Raw genomic sequence first — 20,890 nt, forward strand, 5'->3', positions numbered from 1 at the left:
ATGTGGGAGTTAGCACACTTTTTTCAGTTTTATTGTTTTTTTTTGTTTGTTTGTTTTATTTTTTAAATATATAGAAAAACACATTTAGGTGTATTTTTCCATGCATTCTAAAATCCTCAACTGCATCAAGCACAATACCAGGGGACAGGATATTAAAATGACTTCAGATTTTACAGGATTAAGTTAAGTTACTATTAAAGGAAACATCTATCTGCTGTTGAGAGAAATCCATAGGACTGCATGAGTCTTTAATGGAGTACCTATACCTGTTAACACAGGCTACAATTAAAATCACATTTAAGCTATTATACTGTTATACTACTTTGTAAAACAATAATTAAATAATTTAAGCTTTAAATGAAAGCTTTAGTCAAATGGGAAATTTGTAACAAGAATGTGAAGTGAAATACAGCAAGATAAATAAACAAACCATGGGTGATACAAATTAATAACTGAAAATGTCATTTAAAGAATAAAAAACATCAGATCTCACCTCTGCCAGGTAAAACTCGTCATAGTGTCTGCGATAATTCTCGCCTTTATAATAGTTGCTGGCAGCAACAATGACATCCACAGCGACCATGCTCAAGATAAACATGTGGAACACAGACGACCGCATCATTTGCTGTGAATATAAAGCAGAATTCAGTTGCATCCTGCGATGCTGAGCTCTGCATGGTAATTACATAGACATGCAAAGAGAAAGTGTAAAGAGACAAAACTAAAATTGTCAATTTTATTTGTTTCCCACACGGGTAAGGACCAGACTGGGATAAACAACAATTAGCAGTGGCACAATGTCTCAAAAGGTAACAAATATTCAGACCAGTGGCCACAAACCAATTAATCTAAACTGTGTTAGACGGCTGACAAAATGTCCATTATTTATGTGTACAGAGGTTAGAGAGTACCAAACACAAAATGGACAAATGAAGATTTACTTTTATTTACTTTAAAGCAAAGGTATTTTAAATTAGGAATCTGTTAGGAATCTGAAAAAATATGGAGATTTAATATCTTACCTGTTGTAGATGGCTCATTGGAATTTGAAGAAATAAGAGTTTAATTCTGACCAAATGGAAGCGCTAATGGCTAGTCTTTATAGTGGTTCATCTGAACACTATATCAAAATCCTTTAAACCACCATCATTTACAGGGTAAATTGTTATTTGCTTTTCTGGGGAAGGGACTTTACAATGTTTTAAGCCATTAACTCATCAACCTAGTCCGAGTTAAACTTCATTTCTCCAAACTGGATTTGTTCAAACAAGATATCTTCAACAGGTAAGATATTAGCTGTTCATAACCTTTCCACATAACTTAAATTAATAGTTCAGATATTTTAACTGAACTTCTGTGTTAGTTTTTCTTTGTAAAAATACAGCACATTTATATTTGACAAAACTAATTCACAGAAAAAAAATGCTTCTGTGTTTTCGCTTTGGCTCAAAATAAAACAAAGAGATGAAATCATACCCAAACCATACTGAAGACAATAAAGGACACAGACCATCAAAAATGCAAAACAAGACTTTTGAAAATTGGAAACTGCAAGGCAGATGATGATACAATAGTACACAAGTGGTAGCAAAGGCTTCGGTCCTTTAATTCAAGATGGCAACCAGGGTTTATGCCATGGATCAAGACCACAGATGTCCAGCAGCTAAACCACCAACAATTCAAAGCAACCAGAAGGCTAAACTATTTTGAGCACATAAACAGCAGAATCCGTGCGTATACAAATAGATCAAAAATAAGGAAAAGAAAAAAGTAAATGTGTAAAAAATGTCTTGTGGAAATAACAGCGGCCATTACTGCAATCAATGACATCAAAAGCTCTAAAAAGGTTTTGGCATGAAAGAACGTAAAAGAAACCCGATAACACAAAGTGAGATTAAACACTCTCCCCACTGATTGACAAATGAAGTAACTGCATTCTTTAAGTAACAGCGTGACAGAGCTGATCACAATCTTAAAATGTACATATAGGGCACATTGAACAGCTTGCGAGTGGGTAGAGTCACTCATCCTAAAAAAAGACTTCCAAAACAGGAAAAAATGGAACAAACAGGAGGAAAACTTCAGTACAGATGAAGAGTGTTTGCAACATTGCTGGAAAGATCAAATTCACCCCAGGAAAGTGGAATCACTGCCACCTACACTCCTACACATGAATACAGTCACAGCACAAACTCATTCAAGTCTAAACACCCTGATCTGTAAATGGAACACAATGAGAATGTGAGGAATATGAAAAAGAAGTTTAGCTGATTTTTGCAACTGTAAGTAGATGACATTAGTTGCTGGTTTATAGAACAAAGCAAATGGGAAAACTGAAATAGAAACATCATACAAATGACAAATGACATGCAGTTCTATAGGTTAATGTCTATCAGGAATAATGTAATTGTTACAGTGCTAAACTCATTTTCAGGAAAATTTTATAAAAGAAAAAAAAAAAGCTACAATTTTTTTTTTTTACCTATATTTAACCAACAAGTAAAATGAAAATAATGTCACACTCTTCATTGACAGACCCAATAACAAGCTGTAAATGCACGGACTGCAGTGAAAGCCCAGAAAAGCGTTTCAGCAGAGCAAACTCTCTACTTGAAAATGCCTAGGAGTTTCAGAATTTAGTTACCGACTGCAAAAAAAAAAAAAAGTTTATGAAAAGTACTAGGTATTACAAGGTATTCCATTCCTTTAAGTCATGTTGCATCAACCCGAGCCTGTCACTTAAAAAGCGAAAGAGCTATGTAATAACATAACATTACCTTTTTAAGAAGTGTAGCAATAGGCCAACTCTGCAGTCGGGTTTATGATCCAAGATGTGACAGAAAATATGAGTGTAATTGTATCAAACATTCAGCTGGCTGTTAGTGTGTTTTCTATACCTGCCTAATTCTGTTCAGGGTAGCAAAGACGAGTGGTGACGATTTTCAGCCGGCCATGGATGAGAAGCAGAGTATACCAGTAGAGTTGATAAGTAATACAATTCATAATTCTAAAATTTTCTCTGAAATTATTTTGTATTTTGTGGTCAAAAATATAAATCCTTGTTATTCTTACCAAAACAGATTACTGCATTAATTGGTAGGGCTGTTAGCCTTGACTATGGGTGTTTTTTTTCCATACACATACACATTTACTCTACACACACATACACACAGGTTAAGCTCCCTGACTGAGATTGAATGTGACAAAGCAGTCTGACATTTTCCAGCAACCAGATGCTCTACCCCACAGGTTATATTTTAGCTGAAGGAAGGTGTGTGTGTGTGTGTGTTAAAAGAGAAGGAGCAGGAGAGACAGGAGCAGGACGACAGAAAAACTGAAAGTTCATGCTTCTGTGTATCTAATGGTGGATTCTTCTGAATGTCCTGACTTTGGCAATATTTTCTGTAAGGTTTCAGCAATCGCACTCTGCAGAAAAGCTGGATAGCTAGCCAGAAATACGGTCCTCCCATCCAACTCTGCACGGAATAACATTTTAATCTTTCCTGCAAATTGTCTTTTCTTTCAACCGGGATAAAAATGGTGTGTAATTCACCAGATATCCTCTTCATATCATTCCAAAGGCATAATGGCCTGGTTTGCCTAAAGTAGGTGATGGGACTTGCATGCCCTTTTTTGGCCCCGAGATGGTAAAAATCCTTTTTTGGCCCATTTCTGGAGTTTGATGTCTCTCAACTTATACATCTTTGAAATTCTCTCGCACTTGATCCATGTAATGCCTTTTATTTGTTGCCTCTGGCTGGTCCTTTGAAATCTCAGGTGCTCGCTGCGCAAAGGCACAAAGATGCAGGTACACACATGTGCGTGTTGAAGTGTTGCAAGCAGAAGCCACACATTACGCTGTGGGTAAGTATTTATCAAACAGATCCCTGGCATTGTGTCAAAGCAGAACCCTAATGAAACAGTGTGTCCTCTGCTCCTGTTTCATAACAGCAACAAATTGTGCAAGATTAAAACTATGAATACAAACAGTCTTGTGACTAAATAAAATAAAAATAAAATAAAGTGCCATGTACATTTCTAGGAAATTGCCCATTCCCCACTGCGTCAAAATTTTATTTATTAAATGAATAAATAAAAAAACAACTTTAGAGTTAATTAGGTATATTGTGTTCTCTTATGGAGCTTGCACATTTTTATAATCACCTATTTATTTTGAGTTTAATGCTGAAGAAAAGTCTCACTCTAAAGGTAGTTTAGCCAGCGTGGCATTGCCTTCAATCTCACAAAAGAGGCGAGACAACATTCATGGGAGATTTCTGCTGTCATTCAGCACCCTGAGCCACAGGATGGCAGGGAGTGTGTGCATCACACCTGGAACATTTCCAGTGGCTGGAACTGTTGCAAGGCAGAGAGGCAGATTGACTGTTTCCTCATGCTCTGTCTCCTCGCTCAGACCGCCAAGGAGCACAAATGCTCTTTCTGCTGGTACACGAGATGAGTGTAGCACATGTGCACATAGCTGGCACAATAAAGCAGTACTCACACAGGAATTGTCACCACCAGACTGAGCCATGTTCTGGCACCTACTCCTGAGACAGTTTTCTCTCTCCTGTATGCTGAGATTAAGCAGAAACTGAGTGGGATTACAGACTGTTTCGCTTCAGTTATCTCTTCCGTCTCTCCAAAGACATTTGGTAACGAATAAACCAATAGTGATAATCAGTTTGTCAACTCCTTTTCCTAAATTTTATTTTACTTTTGCATTGGCACAACTAAATGAAACTGAGCAGAAGAGCAATTGGTATCTTAATTCTGAAAGCTTTTGTCTTTTTGTTTTTCTTAGTAGTGAACTGTTAGGAAAGCAAGCAAAGGTATTTGGCTGAAGAAGTGGATGTATAAAATCTTCCAGGACTTGGGATCAAGTGAAGCAGTAGCCCCTTGTCCAATTACAGACTTAATAAGACAGGGCTGACTCATGTCTTTGGCTGGGATACAGGTCTTAATAAACATCTCTCTCTCTGTACTCTCCTACTTATATCTGTTGTGCTTTTGTGAACCCATACCCTGTCTTACAATGCAGAGTCTTCAGTTTCCTATCCCAGAATACTGAATGTATTTATGCATCTGCCTGACTTCAGTGTAAACAGAACAGTCAAATTCAGTCAGTTTCTTCGGACTACTGTTGCTTTCACAGGACCAGACACTGTTCGAATGTTCTTCCCCCATAAGGTTTTGTTTCACAGCAAAGACACTGAGCTACCATTTAACATCCTAATGTTTTTTGCCATCTATAATTACACTCCTCCTTTGATTCTTTTCCTCTCCCTCCCCTTTCTTCTTCGCCTAAGTCAATTTACTCTCTTCGGTAGCCTCCTTCTCCCTCCGCACAGAAGACAAAGTGACCTTAACCGTGGCAGGTTGTGTGACTGTGCGTGAGCTTAAAATGATAGCGATCCAGGGGGTAAAGAGCAGCGTTAAGTGGAAAAGGAAGGTTCCAGAAAATCAATAACCTCTGGCTTAAGAGGGAGTGGTATAAAAAAATAAAAATAGGTGTTGCATTCACTGGACCTTAAAGCCCCCCAGTGAGTTACTGGGTTATCTATCATTCTGTATTTACTGTAGCTCTGCAGACAGAGGATGGAAACAAGAGGTGAGCAGAATATCTTTGACAGAGCGACAATGGCGAATTATAGGCAAGCTGTTTCAATTATCTTTGAACTGACTTTTTAAACTTTATTTATATTTAAAGCTTGAACAAGTGGCATTAAATGCATATTTTAATTCAATAGAACCAGAGCAGGAGTAACCTTTTTTGTTTATAGCAGCCAAAGCTCCATTTGGTTGGGATATTAAGACATGTTGGAGCATCAGGTATTTCCTGTGGTTAATGGAAAAGAAACAGGTCATGTCAGTAATCCTCACAAAGCAAAACCACCTGCCATAACTCTAGCCTGTAGGACAATGTCAAAAGTTTGATTGGATTCAAATGAAGTGAAGAAAAGTCATTAGAATTATGACATTTATAAAATGACTTAAATAAAAAGCCCAGGCAGATACAGGCACATATATCAAACACATTCATTTAATATTTTATAATAAAACAAATGCAGTCACAAATACTTAAATCTATTCTCCAGTTTCCAGTTTCATTACAATAAAATAGATTTAATGCTAGAGTGTATGCAAATATGCACAGTGATTCATCATGAGATTGCAGAGAAACCAATAATGACAGGGCAACAGTTTACCCTTTTGGCATGTTTCAGATTCTTCTACTTGTCTATAAAAATTAATCTGTAGCAAACAAATGATGAGCTCAAATAGCTTCATAGTGAAGGAACAGAACATGTAGTGTGTCTCATTCCAAATTACAACACAAAAATAGATTTTTATTTTTGCTGTTGGCAGCATTTACGACATTCAACAGCGTTCAAGGGGCGATTTAAATCTGCTGAAGTGGTGGTCTGTGGAAAGGTTATAAACAACTGATAGTGGTTGCAGCTCTCTACAACAAACCAGTTTTAGACAGATCTTTGAATGACCTCAGTTTGAAGAAGAGGGATCAGTTCTGTATGGACTGACAAGCTAGCGAGTAATTCAAGTGGTGCCAAAATCAAGTCCAATTTTCAAAATTTCTTAGTTTTATGGCAATGCCATTTTAAAACCATTACATTGCTATAGATTTTGAATCACACTATTATTCCAGTAGAATTACAGCATTTACATTAACCACTATAAATATTTTGAGATTGGAGTTTTAGGATAGCGGGTATTCACTTTGGTTTTGGCCCCGCTCTGCTAGCCACAAGCTCATCAATCCAGTCAAAATTAAACTAAATTTTTCCAAACTACAGCTGTTCAAAGAACTATTTAAACAGATCAATTGTTCATAACCTTTCAACAAAGCCACTCTAAGATATGAATTACTGCTATAATGTTGGCAGATTTCATCAGGCGTTGCTGCTACATTGCCTGTGTTAATAAAAAAAAAAGAGCTCCCCCTATTTTTATATTTTAATAAAGCCAAATCAAATAAAGTTATGGTTTGTTGAAATAAAAAAAGTGAAGATTGATAAGATAAAACAGTTGCCTGGGGAAAGTGGAGATGCTCCCTGCTCTAAGAGCTATTTTGGTTTGTAGCTCTTCGGGAGAGGAAGCTACTCTCTGTCTCCAAAATGAGCAGGTGCTTAATCAATTATGTGTTATCTCCATCCGATGGAGCCAGTTGGACCCAGGCAGACCCAGATCAGCACACACACACACACACACTTATGCACAAAACGGCAGGCAAATTGACAGGCCTAACACAAAAAATGAGGCTTGACTGGACACATACAGGTGGTTCAAAAACAGCCCAACAGGTACGGATGGATGAGCTGAAGGAGGACACACACAGGCCACCTGTCTGCAGAAAACCCCCCACCTGCCAGCCTTGAAACATTTTAATCATTTGACGGCCAATTACTTCGGAGCCAGGCAGAGCAGAACAGAAACTCACACTTCACTTCCTCAGCTTTCACAGATGGCCGTGCAGGCTGAATCTTCGCTGCTTGTCTTCACCCTATACCTGTCCACTCAATGGCACAGCTCCTCTTTAAAATAAAAAAAGAACTCTGGTATTTTGTAAATAATAAAGCTTTTTAGTCAAGAGTGCTCCACGTGCTGCTGGTATAAAATGATCTTGCAGTGACTGAATGATGCTTCCAAGTTTCTTTATCTTTTTTTGTTCCTACAACCCAGTCACATGCACAGTTCTGGTCTTTTGCACAAGACCGGACTGTAAATATGCCCTTCGAACATGACATAGAGACCAAAAGTTAAGGTGTGTAACAAAAAGCAGTTCACGTCTTGTACAAGCTGTGTTTGCCACGATACGGTTCATTTTAAACAGCTGGCTTACAGCTCGCATTTTCTTGTCAACACAAAGGAAATCAAAGAACTTTTTGAGCAATTTGATGGCTTGGCAAGCCACAAAATGCTGTCACTATAAGACAATGAATGACAACAAATAGCTTTTGATTTTAACCGCCGCATGATTCATGTCAATGTCAGTGCTATTCAAATATTAAAGCTTTTGATAATTATTTGCCCCCACTTGACATGTCGAAGCATGTCAAGTGAGGCTGACATGCTTTCAGTGGAATTGTCTGCATTGTGTGACATAAACAACAGAAGTTGAAGAATGTAAGATAACAAAGCAAATCAACAAAAACACCCATGTATATTTCTAGTTGATTATTCTGACCTCGGTCCTTCCCTCTTCATACCGTGCAAAATTATAAGCAAACAAACAAAAAGTAAAAAAATAAGGAGATGTGTTTTTCTTGTTTGTGTCAAGTGCAGCAACTGGACATGTTGTGACTAAGTGTTGCCATGGAAACCTAGGTGTTACAGCTAAGCTATCCTGATTCTAGTGTAGCTTTTGAGGTTTTGTAACTCCGTTTGTGTTCTTTACTACAAGCACTGACAACAAAATATTCACAGGCTCTTTGCACATTGTTTGATTATAAACATCCTGCAGTACGCTCGTCAAATTCAAGATAACTGGCTTGAATGAAAACAGCTCCATATATGTTACTGCAATCAAGCCATCATTTCAGTCTTTTTTTAATGAAGTAGGATTGTAATGGATGCACAGACAGGCTACAGAGTCTGACTGCCATCAACTGAAAAACAAAGTGACACATCCTTCTGGTCTCCATATAAATCACTTATTCTTGATACTGTTGCCAATGTACAACAATGATTTAAAAGTATTTAGTAAGTGCAATAACAACAATTACTTTTTTTTTCAGTGCCAGTGACTGCTTCAGCATGACCTAATGCTGCTCTCTTTAAGTGTTTAATTATTCTTCTGGCAGAAATGATCTTCTTTTTAGAGCACAGTGACAATAATAGCTATTTGGTATGGTTGAGTGAGGAAAACAAAGAAGGCTTTGATTGTTCCACAGGGCTCAGAGGAAAGTCAGCTGTGTTTATCCCTCCGGTTATCCCTCCATCTAAATTTCCCCCACAAACTGAAGACAAGACTCTGGAGGAAATGCTTACTTTAATGGGAATACTGCCTCTTTCACACTTCCTATTTTCACTCTCATTCTCCATCCAATTTCTCTGTATTTATTTCTCTCTGTTTGTATGTGTGTATGTGTGTCTGTGCCTCGTTATACCTCTGGAGCAGTATTTACTCCAGGAGGGTGTGTTGACAGCTGTCTTCCCTCTTGTAGCTGTAGACTCTATTGGCAGCCTCTCACAGCGAGGGCCCTTACTTTTACCCCAAACCAAACCACTATCAACAGCTTTAAACAGCACCTGCTGCTTTCAGCTTATCTTTGAAGCCCAAACATGTTGAAGCACATCAACAAGGCAACAGTGGCATCCGTCAAGTACAAGTCATTAATGCAGCTCAGCACATCAAAAACATCCCTCATTTGAAATCCCATCACTTAGTCTTAGATGCAACCAGTACAGACAAAGGTGCACGTGAAAGCGCTGAGATGTTTCTGCGTGTGTTTGTTGCAACTGTCAAATGAACGATGAGGTTTTGTTCCTAATACACAGATGCGGAATTATGCATTTGCCTGTGAGACAAAAAAAGCAACCCTTTACACCAGCAGAATATTCATTACATGCTGTGTTTACCTGAAGGCAAGCAGGCGCTCTACCATGTGGTTTGTTGACGTCCACAGCTACAAGTTGCCATCCCCCAGCGGCATCTTCATGGAACATCTGTGGCACAGGGGCAGCGCGCGCACACAAACACACACACACACACACAAACACAAAAACCTACAGATCATTCAAAGTACTGGCAAAAACACAAAACACACATATAAACCCTTTGGGCTAAATCATCATGAAGCATCTGTGACCACAAAAAATAAAAAAAGCTCAAGGCATTAGACACACAAAACCATGTGTACACAAACAGAGAGACTGCTTCTAAATGTGGTATTCATGCCTGAAGACATAAGAAATAAGAAAAAAGGGAAATTGACTTAAACAAGTTAGCTGTTTCACATATTAAAGGAAGGAAGTTTGAACAAGAAGTAGGGTCCTGTGGACAGGTTCGGAACAATAATGTTGTGTGACAGACCTTTATTATGAAATAAAACTTTGCTGGCCCGATAGTGATAGTAGAAAAAAAAACATTATATATATATATATATATATATATATATACAATGACTTATGAGAGGCAAACAATGATGCATATAACACTGAAAGTCATTCAAAGTATGTAAAATACTAGACTTAATACAAGTACTTTTTTTAAGTTTGCCTTTAATATTAATCTTGGGTCTATTTGAAACAAATGAAAAGCTCCTGCACTTGAGACACATTAAAAAAGTGTTGAAATCTTATTGCTTTGACCTCATTAGAACATGGTCTGGGCTACGTTTCTGAAACTTCAGTATTTGGCAGTAAAGGTCATCTAGGCTACAATGAAAGACCATTTACTTATTTTATAGCTTCTGTATTATCAAAGCTATGTACACATTCACATTCTGACAACATACTGAAGTTCAAGTGTGAAAGGACAATCTATTTGGAAATAAGTGGCAAAATGTCATGATTGATATAGATGAATATCATATGGGTGAAACCACCATGATTCTCTTTCACATTCTCTCTACATTGTTGCACCAGCCTCATACAACAAAATAATGGCCATACTAATGTGTAAGAAAAAGCCCACATAATTTGTATTTCTTCTTCCTTTGATTTCCATTGAACTAGGTACATCACGTGTGTTTTCACCTCACGTGGGAGTAAAACTAACACTGTGCTTAGTCTCTGCAAATGCAAATAATGTGGTATTTATTTTCATATAGAGCAGGGGAAGAGATAATAGCATATGGCGCAGTTGTGAGGACTGTTCGTGAGGGGTGCTTCTCTTCACAGATTCCAACCTTCTGTTGCATATCACAGCCAATCTGAGGTGCTTCCTAGCTCTCACAGAGCAAAACCTACAGCAATCCAAAAATGAAAGCGGGCTGGAAAACACTGATCAGTTATAAACTTTTTTTTATCGTGCAAATTCCACATAAATGTGGATACAAAATAAAGACAAAGAGGTATAATCAACCTAAGACAGATTTACCATTTACATAATAAATAGATGGAACCATAAGCTAGAGTGCTCCATTTTTTATTGGTTTGTTGTGCTTCCGTAAGGCACCTGGTTTAGCTACATACTGCTGGGAGCTGTGTGGAGTACCATGTTTTAGTAGCCTCTGGAAATCCTTCAACCTCTGTTTCTCATCCATTATTCCACTCTTTGATCGCATACCTTCCTCCTACACAGTTCCACTTTTGTCACTCACCTGAATCTCGACATCGTATTTTCACACCCTACCAATCTTGTCTTGTATAGTTCACAACTATTATTATCTTGTTAATATTATAACCTTATAAAGACAAGACCGTCTACGACCTCATTGTCAGACATACTGAAAAGTCTTCAAAAAGGCAAATTTCATGGCAGCTTACAATAGTTTCATTTTTGCCTCTTAATAGAACTCATTGGGACACATAAAACCTTGATGAAGAAAAGCGAAAGCTCTCTTTTCAGAGATAGGTCAGCATCACAAGGCTTTAGAGCATGATACCTAATAAAAACTGAAATGAATCTAAAAGGAATGTCACGATCAAGGAATGGCAATGACATAGGTTTTGTCTTGCAGGACTCCCTAGTCTTCCCCTCTAGAGAGCCTAAAGAAAGGCGTATTTTGTTTCAACCTTTGTGACTGACAGTAAAGTGTTTCGACACAGCTAATTAGCTATTCCTCTCTGTGGGATAAAGATCAGGGCATGACAAAGTGATTATAATTAATTGTGATAATGACAAAAAAAAAGCCTAATTGAATTCAAGGTCTTAGCAGCGTGCCAGTGGCGCAACCTGTTTATTCCATCACTGAAGTAAAAAAAAAATGTTTTTTTGTTTTTGACTTTCCAAGTTATCTTATTTTTAGACTTAAAGGGTTGAAGCCACTGCAAACTGTTCAGCTTTTAACAGGGCAACTTTAATCTGATTTTTTTTTTAAAGAAAACAAATTTTGTCAAAACAAAGCTTTGTTTGATCAAAAAATGCTTGTGTTGATTGAGAAGATAACAGAATCCAAAATGCAGATCAATAAATCCATAAAACATTTGTTCTGCAATACCACTGCTGAGTTGATAAGTCTTTTAATTTGCTTTAATTCATTTATATTTTTGGACCTGGGGTATGTTGGAGCTATTTTAATGCTCAAATCAATCAAATTTGTGTGGTGTTTATTTCATCTCATTTAGTAGTTCTTGGCAAAGTAAAGAAACATGGTTCCTAAGCGCAAACAGACCTGCCAACAACCACATATTTTATATTTACTGAATCAGTCTAAGAGGCAGCAGATTTGATTTGGCTTCAGTGGCATTTGTCATTTTAATCTGTGACCAAAATGGTTCTCTGCCAGCAAAAACAAAGAGAAAGTGCCAGTTAATTTTTCTGTATGCCACTTTCTAACAAGAGAGCAGATTTACTTCTGGCTTTGGTGTGGGCTTTTTGACGACACAAATAGAAACAATGGAAATTCTAAAAAAATCCAAACACAAAATTGAAAACTTGTCTGACTTAAGCTGTTGTCATACTCCATGAGAAGTCTTGAAATGAGCTCTCATTGACGTGGTTGTGTAACAAAAATTGAAGCATTTTGTTTGCCTAGCAGCTTCGTCCGCCGTTTCACGACTCAAGGCCATGGTCAAACTGTTTCTCACAGGGGTTTGCTGCAAGTATTGTGTGATTGGTCAGAAGTTGTTGTGGGCGTTTTTATACGGAAAAGTCGGTGAGCTTTAATGGAGTCGTTTTGCTTCTACTGCTCCACTGATCAGCAGCTGGCCGAGGCTGGGAGAAAATACAGTTGTCTTTACAACTGTTCCAGCAAAACTTATAAACACATAAACTTAAAAAGACGACGCAGAGACACTGGTGACTCTTTGTGAACGTGACTGTCTCAGTCTGTTTAATAAACACGTCTGGTTGCACAAAGGGAAGCAAAAACCTGTACAAGGACAGGAGAGTTGAGAAGCCGGCGGGAAGAAACCCATTTTAACACTGTAGGAAGAGGGAGGAGCTTCCCAGGAGTTTTGAGGCAAGTGTCTCATGGACTATGAAAGGTGTGTGCGAAAATTAACGTTTTGTAACCACATGACCACAAACCGACTTCTCAACTTCTTATGAAGTATATCGGAGCCATTACATTACTGCCACAAAGATAATACATAGCTCTTACTATAAATATTCAGCACATTGCAAAACTAGGAAATTAATGTTTGATTAACTGAAGCTGGTATACCAGAGCTCACTCCTAGAGCAGTGATATTTACAGAAACAATAACTTAGAGTGTAGAGCAAAACTTAGCCTGCTTATTTTGTGAGCACACCTGCCATGTGGTCAAGTATATTTATATTCTGCCTTTTTTATGAGAAAACACAACTAAACAACATAATTCATATCCAGTTGTTTTTAATAAAGTAAATTTTTAACTTAGTATGATACAAAAATACATATAGGCCTTCATTCAACCACTTTCTTACCAGTTATTAGTGAGTATAATCATTTCTAAATCTGTTTGTATTTACTTCTTAATTTTTTCTATTTTATTCAACTCTAATTTGATCGGATAGAAATCAATAAACAGGCCATTTTATTCAGTATCCAATCGCTCTGATGGCATTAATAATGGTTGAACAACATATAATGTCACTGTATATTCTTATTGTTGTAAAATCTTTTTGACATCATTATCGAAAAGGCCTGCTTGGACTAAAGTAAATCACAGGCTTAAATGTTCCACGTGCCATGCAATCATCTTCTGCATGCCAAAAATATATTTGACCAAACCAATGGACTCATCGCCCTCAATGTCCACATGAAGTTTAGATACCACTGGCTAGGGCTGCACAATATTGTTGGAACCTGTGGATATATTGTAATAAATCTGCATGTTCTTTCCTCTCTTTCAATGTTTTTCTGTCATTAAGATACTCACAACACTCTGTCTGCTTTAGCATCTCAGCCACTAGCATCTAAATCAGTTATGGACAGTGGACACCCAGCTGATATGCCATATATAGCATAGGGATCCAGCTTGTTTTTGTGTTTTATTGCAAATATTGCAGATGCTAAAACACATAGAAAGTGTTGTGATCGTCAGAAAGAGAGGATTGAGGAAACTGTGGGTTTGTTACAACTGATATTGTCACTGCAATTTTCAACACTTACCCTCTAATCACGTTTTTCTTTTTTTTATATACATATTACACAGCCCACACTAAAATCAGGTTGGATTTAGGTATCTTAAAAAATTTAAGACAAACAAGATACCAACTTTTGACTGAATGTAATATATGTACCTGTGTTGTAGCAGTTGAAGTGGTACTGCTCCTCGATCCCCACATCTGTTGAAACTGGACTCTAATCTCAGCAAAAGTCTCAATGATGACAGCGATAAACACATTCTGCAGAGAAACAAAAAAAACGACAGTGAGAGTGAAACCGAAATATGTTGTGACAATTAAAAGTAAATGACTGAGCAAGCTCATTGCTTGACTTCTCTCCACTATCTGTGAGATGACAGTCATTTGCTAATTAGCCAAAGAACATTCTCCTAATAGGGGGAAGTCATTATGCCTGTAGGTGAAATATTAGGTTATGTCAATTAACCTGAACTTTTTGAACATTCACCTATTTCCTGAAATGATTATGAAAAGAGCAGCAGAGAGAGAGAAAGGTTCTAACCTTGACAAGCCATGCCAAGAAGAAAATGAGAGTTATAAAGTAGAAGTAGGAGCGCCATCGGGGGAAACTGTCGATGGCTCTGTACATGAGAAAAACCCAACCCTCTTGTGATGCAGCCTCATACACAGTGAAGATACTTGTACCTAAACAAAAGCACAAACCAAAAAAAACAAAAATGAGATAAATAAAATTATATGAAAAGTAGAGACTATAATTGAACCCTGTGTCAGTATGAGATTTTTGTTGGGCAAACTGATATATGTGAATATTACACATTGTTTTCACTTTACGTAATTGTACTATATATTGTTGTTACTCTATTCCATTCTATGGCACGGTACAGTGTGGTATAAGTGTTGTTTTAACTATGTTTGGTGTGAGCTACTGCAGAGATGCTGTTGTTGCCACCAATTGATCATGAGTCTGACTCAACATCCAGCAGACCGCTGTCTCTCTAAACCAAACCACTGTATAGTACCAGCTTGTCTTGCTTGGAATGTTCATGGAAGTAGAACCAAAAAACACAGTAATCAGTAACATTGTACTATCTAAAATGGACAATTAAAAAATAAAAATAAAAAACGGAATTCTACTGCACTACATGTGTGGTTATGCTTGGGAGACTTACTGTAAACTAATGTCTGATGTACGTCTATCGCATTGCACAGATAAAAAATATTCTCATGCTGCACCAGAAATGCTACAGCTAGGTGCTACGATTTGCACGTGCAAAGACTATGCAAATAACTGTGTAATGCAAAACTGACATCAATAAAAAGATTATTGAAATAGTAATGGCGTTAAGTACTATTAAACATTTGAAACTCAAGTTATTTTAAGGTGGCAACAATCCACTTTGGTCTTGGACCCGCTCTGGACTGTTAGCTTGTAATTCCAGACAGTCTTAAACTCTTTTTCTTCAGTTTCTTGTTCAAAAAGGTATCTACAACAGGTAAGATATTACTTACTCATAAACCTTGCACAGAACCCCACTTCAACAGATCTGAACTATCGCCTCAAGCAAATGCTGGTTTACAGATATGTAAACCAGAACATGCCTCAGATTAAAACGTTATCTGTTTAAATATTCTGCACTGGACAGGTGACTTAATCACAATGCATGTTTTTGGCTTGTATGCTTTCACAAAAAAATACATCAATAATGTGCATGATGCATGTTTATGAATGCATTTCACTTTAACCCATAATTGAAAAGAAATAATATATACCCAGTTCATTGAATCCACTGTAACCAAGCTCTTGTCGGCTAAGTCCGAAGTCTTTCAGATTTACACATTTGAAGCCATGAGGACACTGGTAGCCTTCTCCATCATTTGAGCAATGTGTGTCGGGGATAGCCAAGCTGTTCCAGGTCACATTTCTAGACAAAATGGAAAAAAGAATGTATGTAAATTGATAATACAACATTTTTTAACAGGAACTACTTCATATAATAAAAAAACTAAATCAGTGAGGGTACTACAGTTCTGTTTCTTTTAGCCACAGATGCTACCAGGAGCTGCTTGATTTCACTAATGAAAACTAATACCTTCAAATTGCCTTCCCAGACACTCATCCAAATTGTTTATTAGGGGTTACAAGATCAGAAAGCATAATTTATTGCGCGATGACAATGGGCAGTCAGGGGCCTAGTGATGAATCCTGATAAAGCTAATTAGACCAGCCTGACTAATAATATCAATGTGTCTTAGGAAAGCAACTTTCTTTTCTTGATGACAAAGGGGAGATAAATGGAACCTAACATCAGAGACAAAATGTTCCAGTAATGATAAAATATTAATAATTTGCAAGATGAATGAAGAGCAAACCTAGCAGGTGATAAAAATTGATTCAAGATCAACTTTTCTTTTAATTTATTTGTAATGTGCAGCGTGATTAAGAAAAATTAGGGTCCCGTCACTGTCTGCCCACCTACGCAAAATCAACCTGTTACCAGTGAAAACAAAAGAAACTGGCATTTTAATTTTTACTGAAGCAAGTGTTGCATTTTAAATGTTACAGCAATTCATTCAAAATACCAAGTTCACTTAAAGTGTATTTTTATATGATCTTTTTAAAGGTGTTGGAATGTTAATATATTCTTTACCGGGATAAAATTTACCAGTACTGTCTACTGTGAATTCATCTACCATAATATAATTTAAAAAAAAGAAGAAAAAAAGAGAACAAGATATATACCCATATTTTAAAGAATAAAAAAAAAGAAAACACAAATATCAACCATCTTTAACATGTGAATCCAGCCCCCCTCTGCAAGAATCTAAATGTTTCATTTGTGCCAAGAGGCTGAACCGTGACGAGGTCAATAGCAAGAAATCCTGACATTTAGAAAATGAAATCCCATTTTGGTCACCAATCCAAAACTCTTTTCTTCTAATATCCATACATGAAATATTCTTCTACTTTTTTTTTGCTTGACTTTCAGCAAACCCCTTGTGTGTGAAAAGCAAGGGTGCCTGACTTTGTGCCGAGGACAAAAAAACAAAGATTAGACACATTATTCCAGTTCTGATATATTGATTATAAGCCTATAAGTGTACTGTATCTATACATAAAAAAATGCATAAAATGAGCTACAACACTGTTGGGCTGAAGTCTAAAAGAACAGTCACAGCCACACATGTACTATAACAGTTCTGTTAACTCCCATCTCTGATTTTACTAATGACTAATAGATGAGATTTCTAGGTGCTTGGGCACATGAGAGTAAGGAAAGACAAATGGGCTTTTCAAAGGCCGGACAGTGTTGAAAATGTTAATTACTACAATTAGCGTTAACTCTTCCTACAGCCTGCAGCTTTAAACGAGATAAACACCTTCCTTGTCTTTGATGTCCACAAGGATTTAGATCTTTTTTCTGGGTTTTAATGTCAAAATCTTCCACTAAATTATTCTAATTACAAAAGAAGGTGTAAAGATATTTATCATCAGTGATTATGTATTATCAGAAGCGCACATAAGCAGATTAACTGATATGAAAAAAAAACTAAGCTAGCAGCACTTTTAGCCTCTTGATAATGTTTCGTGTCTGTATTTAAACAATTTCACTCATTTGAAACTGCTAATAAGCATCTGTTTTAAAAATATATATATTTTACCCTATTTGGGTCTCATTCGTAACACAGTGATGGTTGAACGTTCCAAACATCTGAACACCCAGAATTCCATAAAGCAGGAGAAAAAACAGCAGGAAAATCGAGACGCTCCAGATCTGTTCCCCCGAGCGCCTGCAACACACAACAGAGAGGCACGTTTTTGCACATGCTTGTAAAGTGAGACCATATTTTACTGGAAAAAAAAAAAAACGCTCGTGTTGGTGATATACTTCAGAATGTTTGTGATGCGGGAACGGGGAAGCTCAAAGCGGAAGTAGATTCTGAAGGCCCGAATCATTATCAGTGCTCGGGGGATTCTCAGCATTCCCCATGGAGACATCTGATCCACAAGCTTTGCGATTTCAAACACCTAAAACAAACAAACGAACAAAAGCAAAATGAATCTACCATTAATGAGTTGATCAGTAACCATTAAAGAGAAAGCAAATATAGAATAGAAACACAAATTATTTGTATATTTAGGGAAAAAGTGACACTCACCTGAAGGACCAGGGAGACCCAGATGAAAAACACCATGAATCCATCAAACATACACCAGCGATCTTTCACATATGAGTTGTCCCCCTTAGAAGAAACAAGATTAGAAGATATACACTTTGAAAAGACTTAGAAGGTAAGGAAAATGAACATGTAATAATAAAACTTGAATATAAGCGTCATCATTTTCCATAGTTGACAAAAAACTCTGACATGGACTATTGCAGACCTTAAATAATGTCTGTCTTTATGGATCTAGACCAGCATTCCTACTAATTTATAAAATACATTTGACATAAGTTTTTATGTGACTTTTGTAATGGCACAGCGATATTCCAAAAAAGGGAATGTGAAATTACAGTTCCCACTTTGACAGAGTGACCACAATGTTTCAGCAGCCTGTTTTAAACGCGATAAGACTAAATTGTTAAGCTCCTGCAGTGCGAACAATCTAAAATGTCAAGGGGCCAGTTGAAACGGGCATCCTTAATTACCACTTAGACAGAGAGAGGGACTGTGGAAGGAGCCTCTTAGGGGGTCAGTCTTCTTTGGGAAGAAGGAATGCAAATGGAAGGGTGTGCTCTGAAACACTCTACAGATAAATACCACGTCCGATTCCATACGCTGACAAGAACAAAAGCATGCAATTATGTTCCTACGCTGTGCGGATCACTTGTTTTCTGCAAGAACATTCAACAACTACATACAAAATAGTAGTCACCAATAAAAACTATAATTTGTTTTTTTTTTAATTTGTCATTTTTGTGACACTTGGAAAATGAAAAAAATTACACCATTTTTCAATCAGCCGGTGACTGGACTTCGCTGGGTCTTCAGCTGGACTGTCTTGACCAGCCAATACAGCACTCAAAAATCACTTTTGTTCTTTAGTTTACACTAATAGGACATTTTCAGTGTAAGGACAACTCTAAGTTAGCTGTATGTAATATCTGTAAGGTGTTTAAAAATGAAGCAGAAAAAGTTTAAGTGATTACAAAATAAATAAACTTTCTTAAAATAAGAAATCTTGAAGGGAAAAAAAGAATTTCTTCTGTTTTGGTGCATTTTTATTTTTTGAGGTATGAAAAACATGAAAGAAAAAATCTGAATTCTTAAGAAGTTATATTCTGGTTTATTAAGAATTTCGATCATATGTCCAAAAGCATTTGGCCCCTGATCTCCAGTGATGGGCAATCTTAATGCTTTAGCATACCAATACTTTGAGGAAGGCCTTTTTTTATTCCACCATGACTGTGTCCCTGTGCACAAAACAACTACTATAAAGACTTGGTTTGATGCATTGTGGAATAACTTGACTGGCCCTGAACCTAAACCCTTTTAAGCACTTTTGTGATGAACCTGAATGGAGACCTTCTCATGCAACATCAAAACCTGACCTCCTCGATGCTCTACAGCAAGGGTAGGCAATCCTGGTCCTTGAGTGCCACTATCCTGGATGTTTTACTTGTTTCCCTGCTCCAACACACCTGATTCAGTGGTTACATTACTTCTTCATGTTCTGCAGAAGCCTGTTAATGACCCATTGATTCACATCAGGTGTGTTGGAGCAGAGAAACAAGTAAAACATGCAGGATAGTGGCACTCGAGGACCAGGGTGGCCTACCCCTGCAATGAATGGGCTCACATACACACAAAAACACTCCAACAGGTTGGGAAAAGCTTTCCAATAAGAGTGAAATTTGTCATAGCTGCTAAAGGGGGACAAACTTCATTCAGTCTTTGTTGATGAGATGGTCAGGTGTGGCCAAATGCTTTTGTCCATTTAATGCAGCTTGTAAATGTTTTTCAATTAGGTTTTATTTGTGCAACTAGTGCTGTGAAGTAACACAGAGGATATTTTTGTATATTTTCCAGTGACAAAGTGAGACAGCTCAATAACTTAGTTCTGTTTTTGGGCTATTCTAAGATTTTACTGCAAACATTTAATTAGGAACAAAAAGTCAAACGTTCCATTCAACCAGAAATTAGGGGTTGTTGTTAATCATTCTCAGAGAGAAACTGGAATCTGCAAAAACTGGTACTGGCTGGTCACAACAGAGCAAAAAGTAGAAATTAGAATCAGCCTAGAAAACTCCGGTTGGTGCATCTCCACACACAAAATAATACTGCCCTACTTTAGAAGAAAACCCTACAGCCTCAGTGTACTAAAATAAATGTTACAGGAAATGCTGGTTTTGTATTTTTGCAATGCCTGTGGTTTCAGTTATGTTTCCCAGTTAGTTATCCTTGATCTGGCAATTGAATTTTTTCACAGCTTTTATGGTAGTAATTAAGGGACTTTCATCTATAGGGAGTGTGTGCTGAGATGCTTCAATGAAACATCTGTGTCTACCTTGAATTTGAAATATGCTGACCTGTGTTTTGAAGAGAGGAAACTGTTTTCTGAGGAACAATTTCATTTTTGTACAGGCTGCGAGAACAGACACAGCTACCAAGACACAAATTGTCATTAAAATATATTTGCACTTGAAAATGACAATAATAATATGATGCCAATAGACTGTTTTAATGTACAAT

The 20,890-nt window shown here is 37.1% G+C and overlaps 1 protein-coding gene across 4 annotated transcripts in view; it reads right to left on the reverse strand.

Moving 5' to 3' along the window:
- Positions 1 to 20,890, reverse strand: part of nalcn (sodium leak channel, non-selective) — a 67,915-nt gene that overhangs the window by 41,243 nt on the left and 5,782 nt on the right. For all 4 annotated transcript variants that reach the window (XR_001808460.3, XM_025004612.2, XM_017410290.3 and 1 more), the window contains 8 exons: positions 18,356 to 18,439; positions 18,085 to 18,224; positions 17,858 to 17,986; positions 15,968 to 16,119; positions 14,739 to 14,881; positions 14,354 to 14,458; positions 9,601 to 9,687; positions 494 to 625 (listed from right to left, as the gene is read on the reverse strand). Coding sequence is in view for 3 of the 4 variants with exons in the window: in XM_025004612.2 (XP_024860380.1) it covers positions 494 to 625; positions 9,601 to 9,687; positions 14,354 to 14,458; positions 14,739 to 14,881; positions 15,968 to 16,119; positions 17,858 to 17,986; positions 18,085 to 18,224; positions 18,356 to 18,439 (972 nt within the window). In the remaining variant the exon portion in view is untranslated. The remainder of the gene's footprint in view (positions 1 to 493; positions 626 to 9,600; positions 9,688 to 14,353; positions 14,459 to 14,738; positions 14,882 to 15,967; positions 16,120 to 17,857; positions 17,987 to 18,084; positions 18,225 to 18,355; positions 18,440 to 20,890) is intronic.

Source organism: Kryptolebias marmoratus, linkage group LG6, assembly GCF_001649575.2.
Source record: "Kryptolebias marmoratus isolate JLee-2015 linkage group LG6, ASM164957v2, whole genome shotgun sequence".
Taxonomy (NCBI): Eukaryota; Metazoa; Chordata; class Actinopteri; order Cyprinodontiformes; family Rivulidae; genus Kryptolebias; species Kryptolebias marmoratus.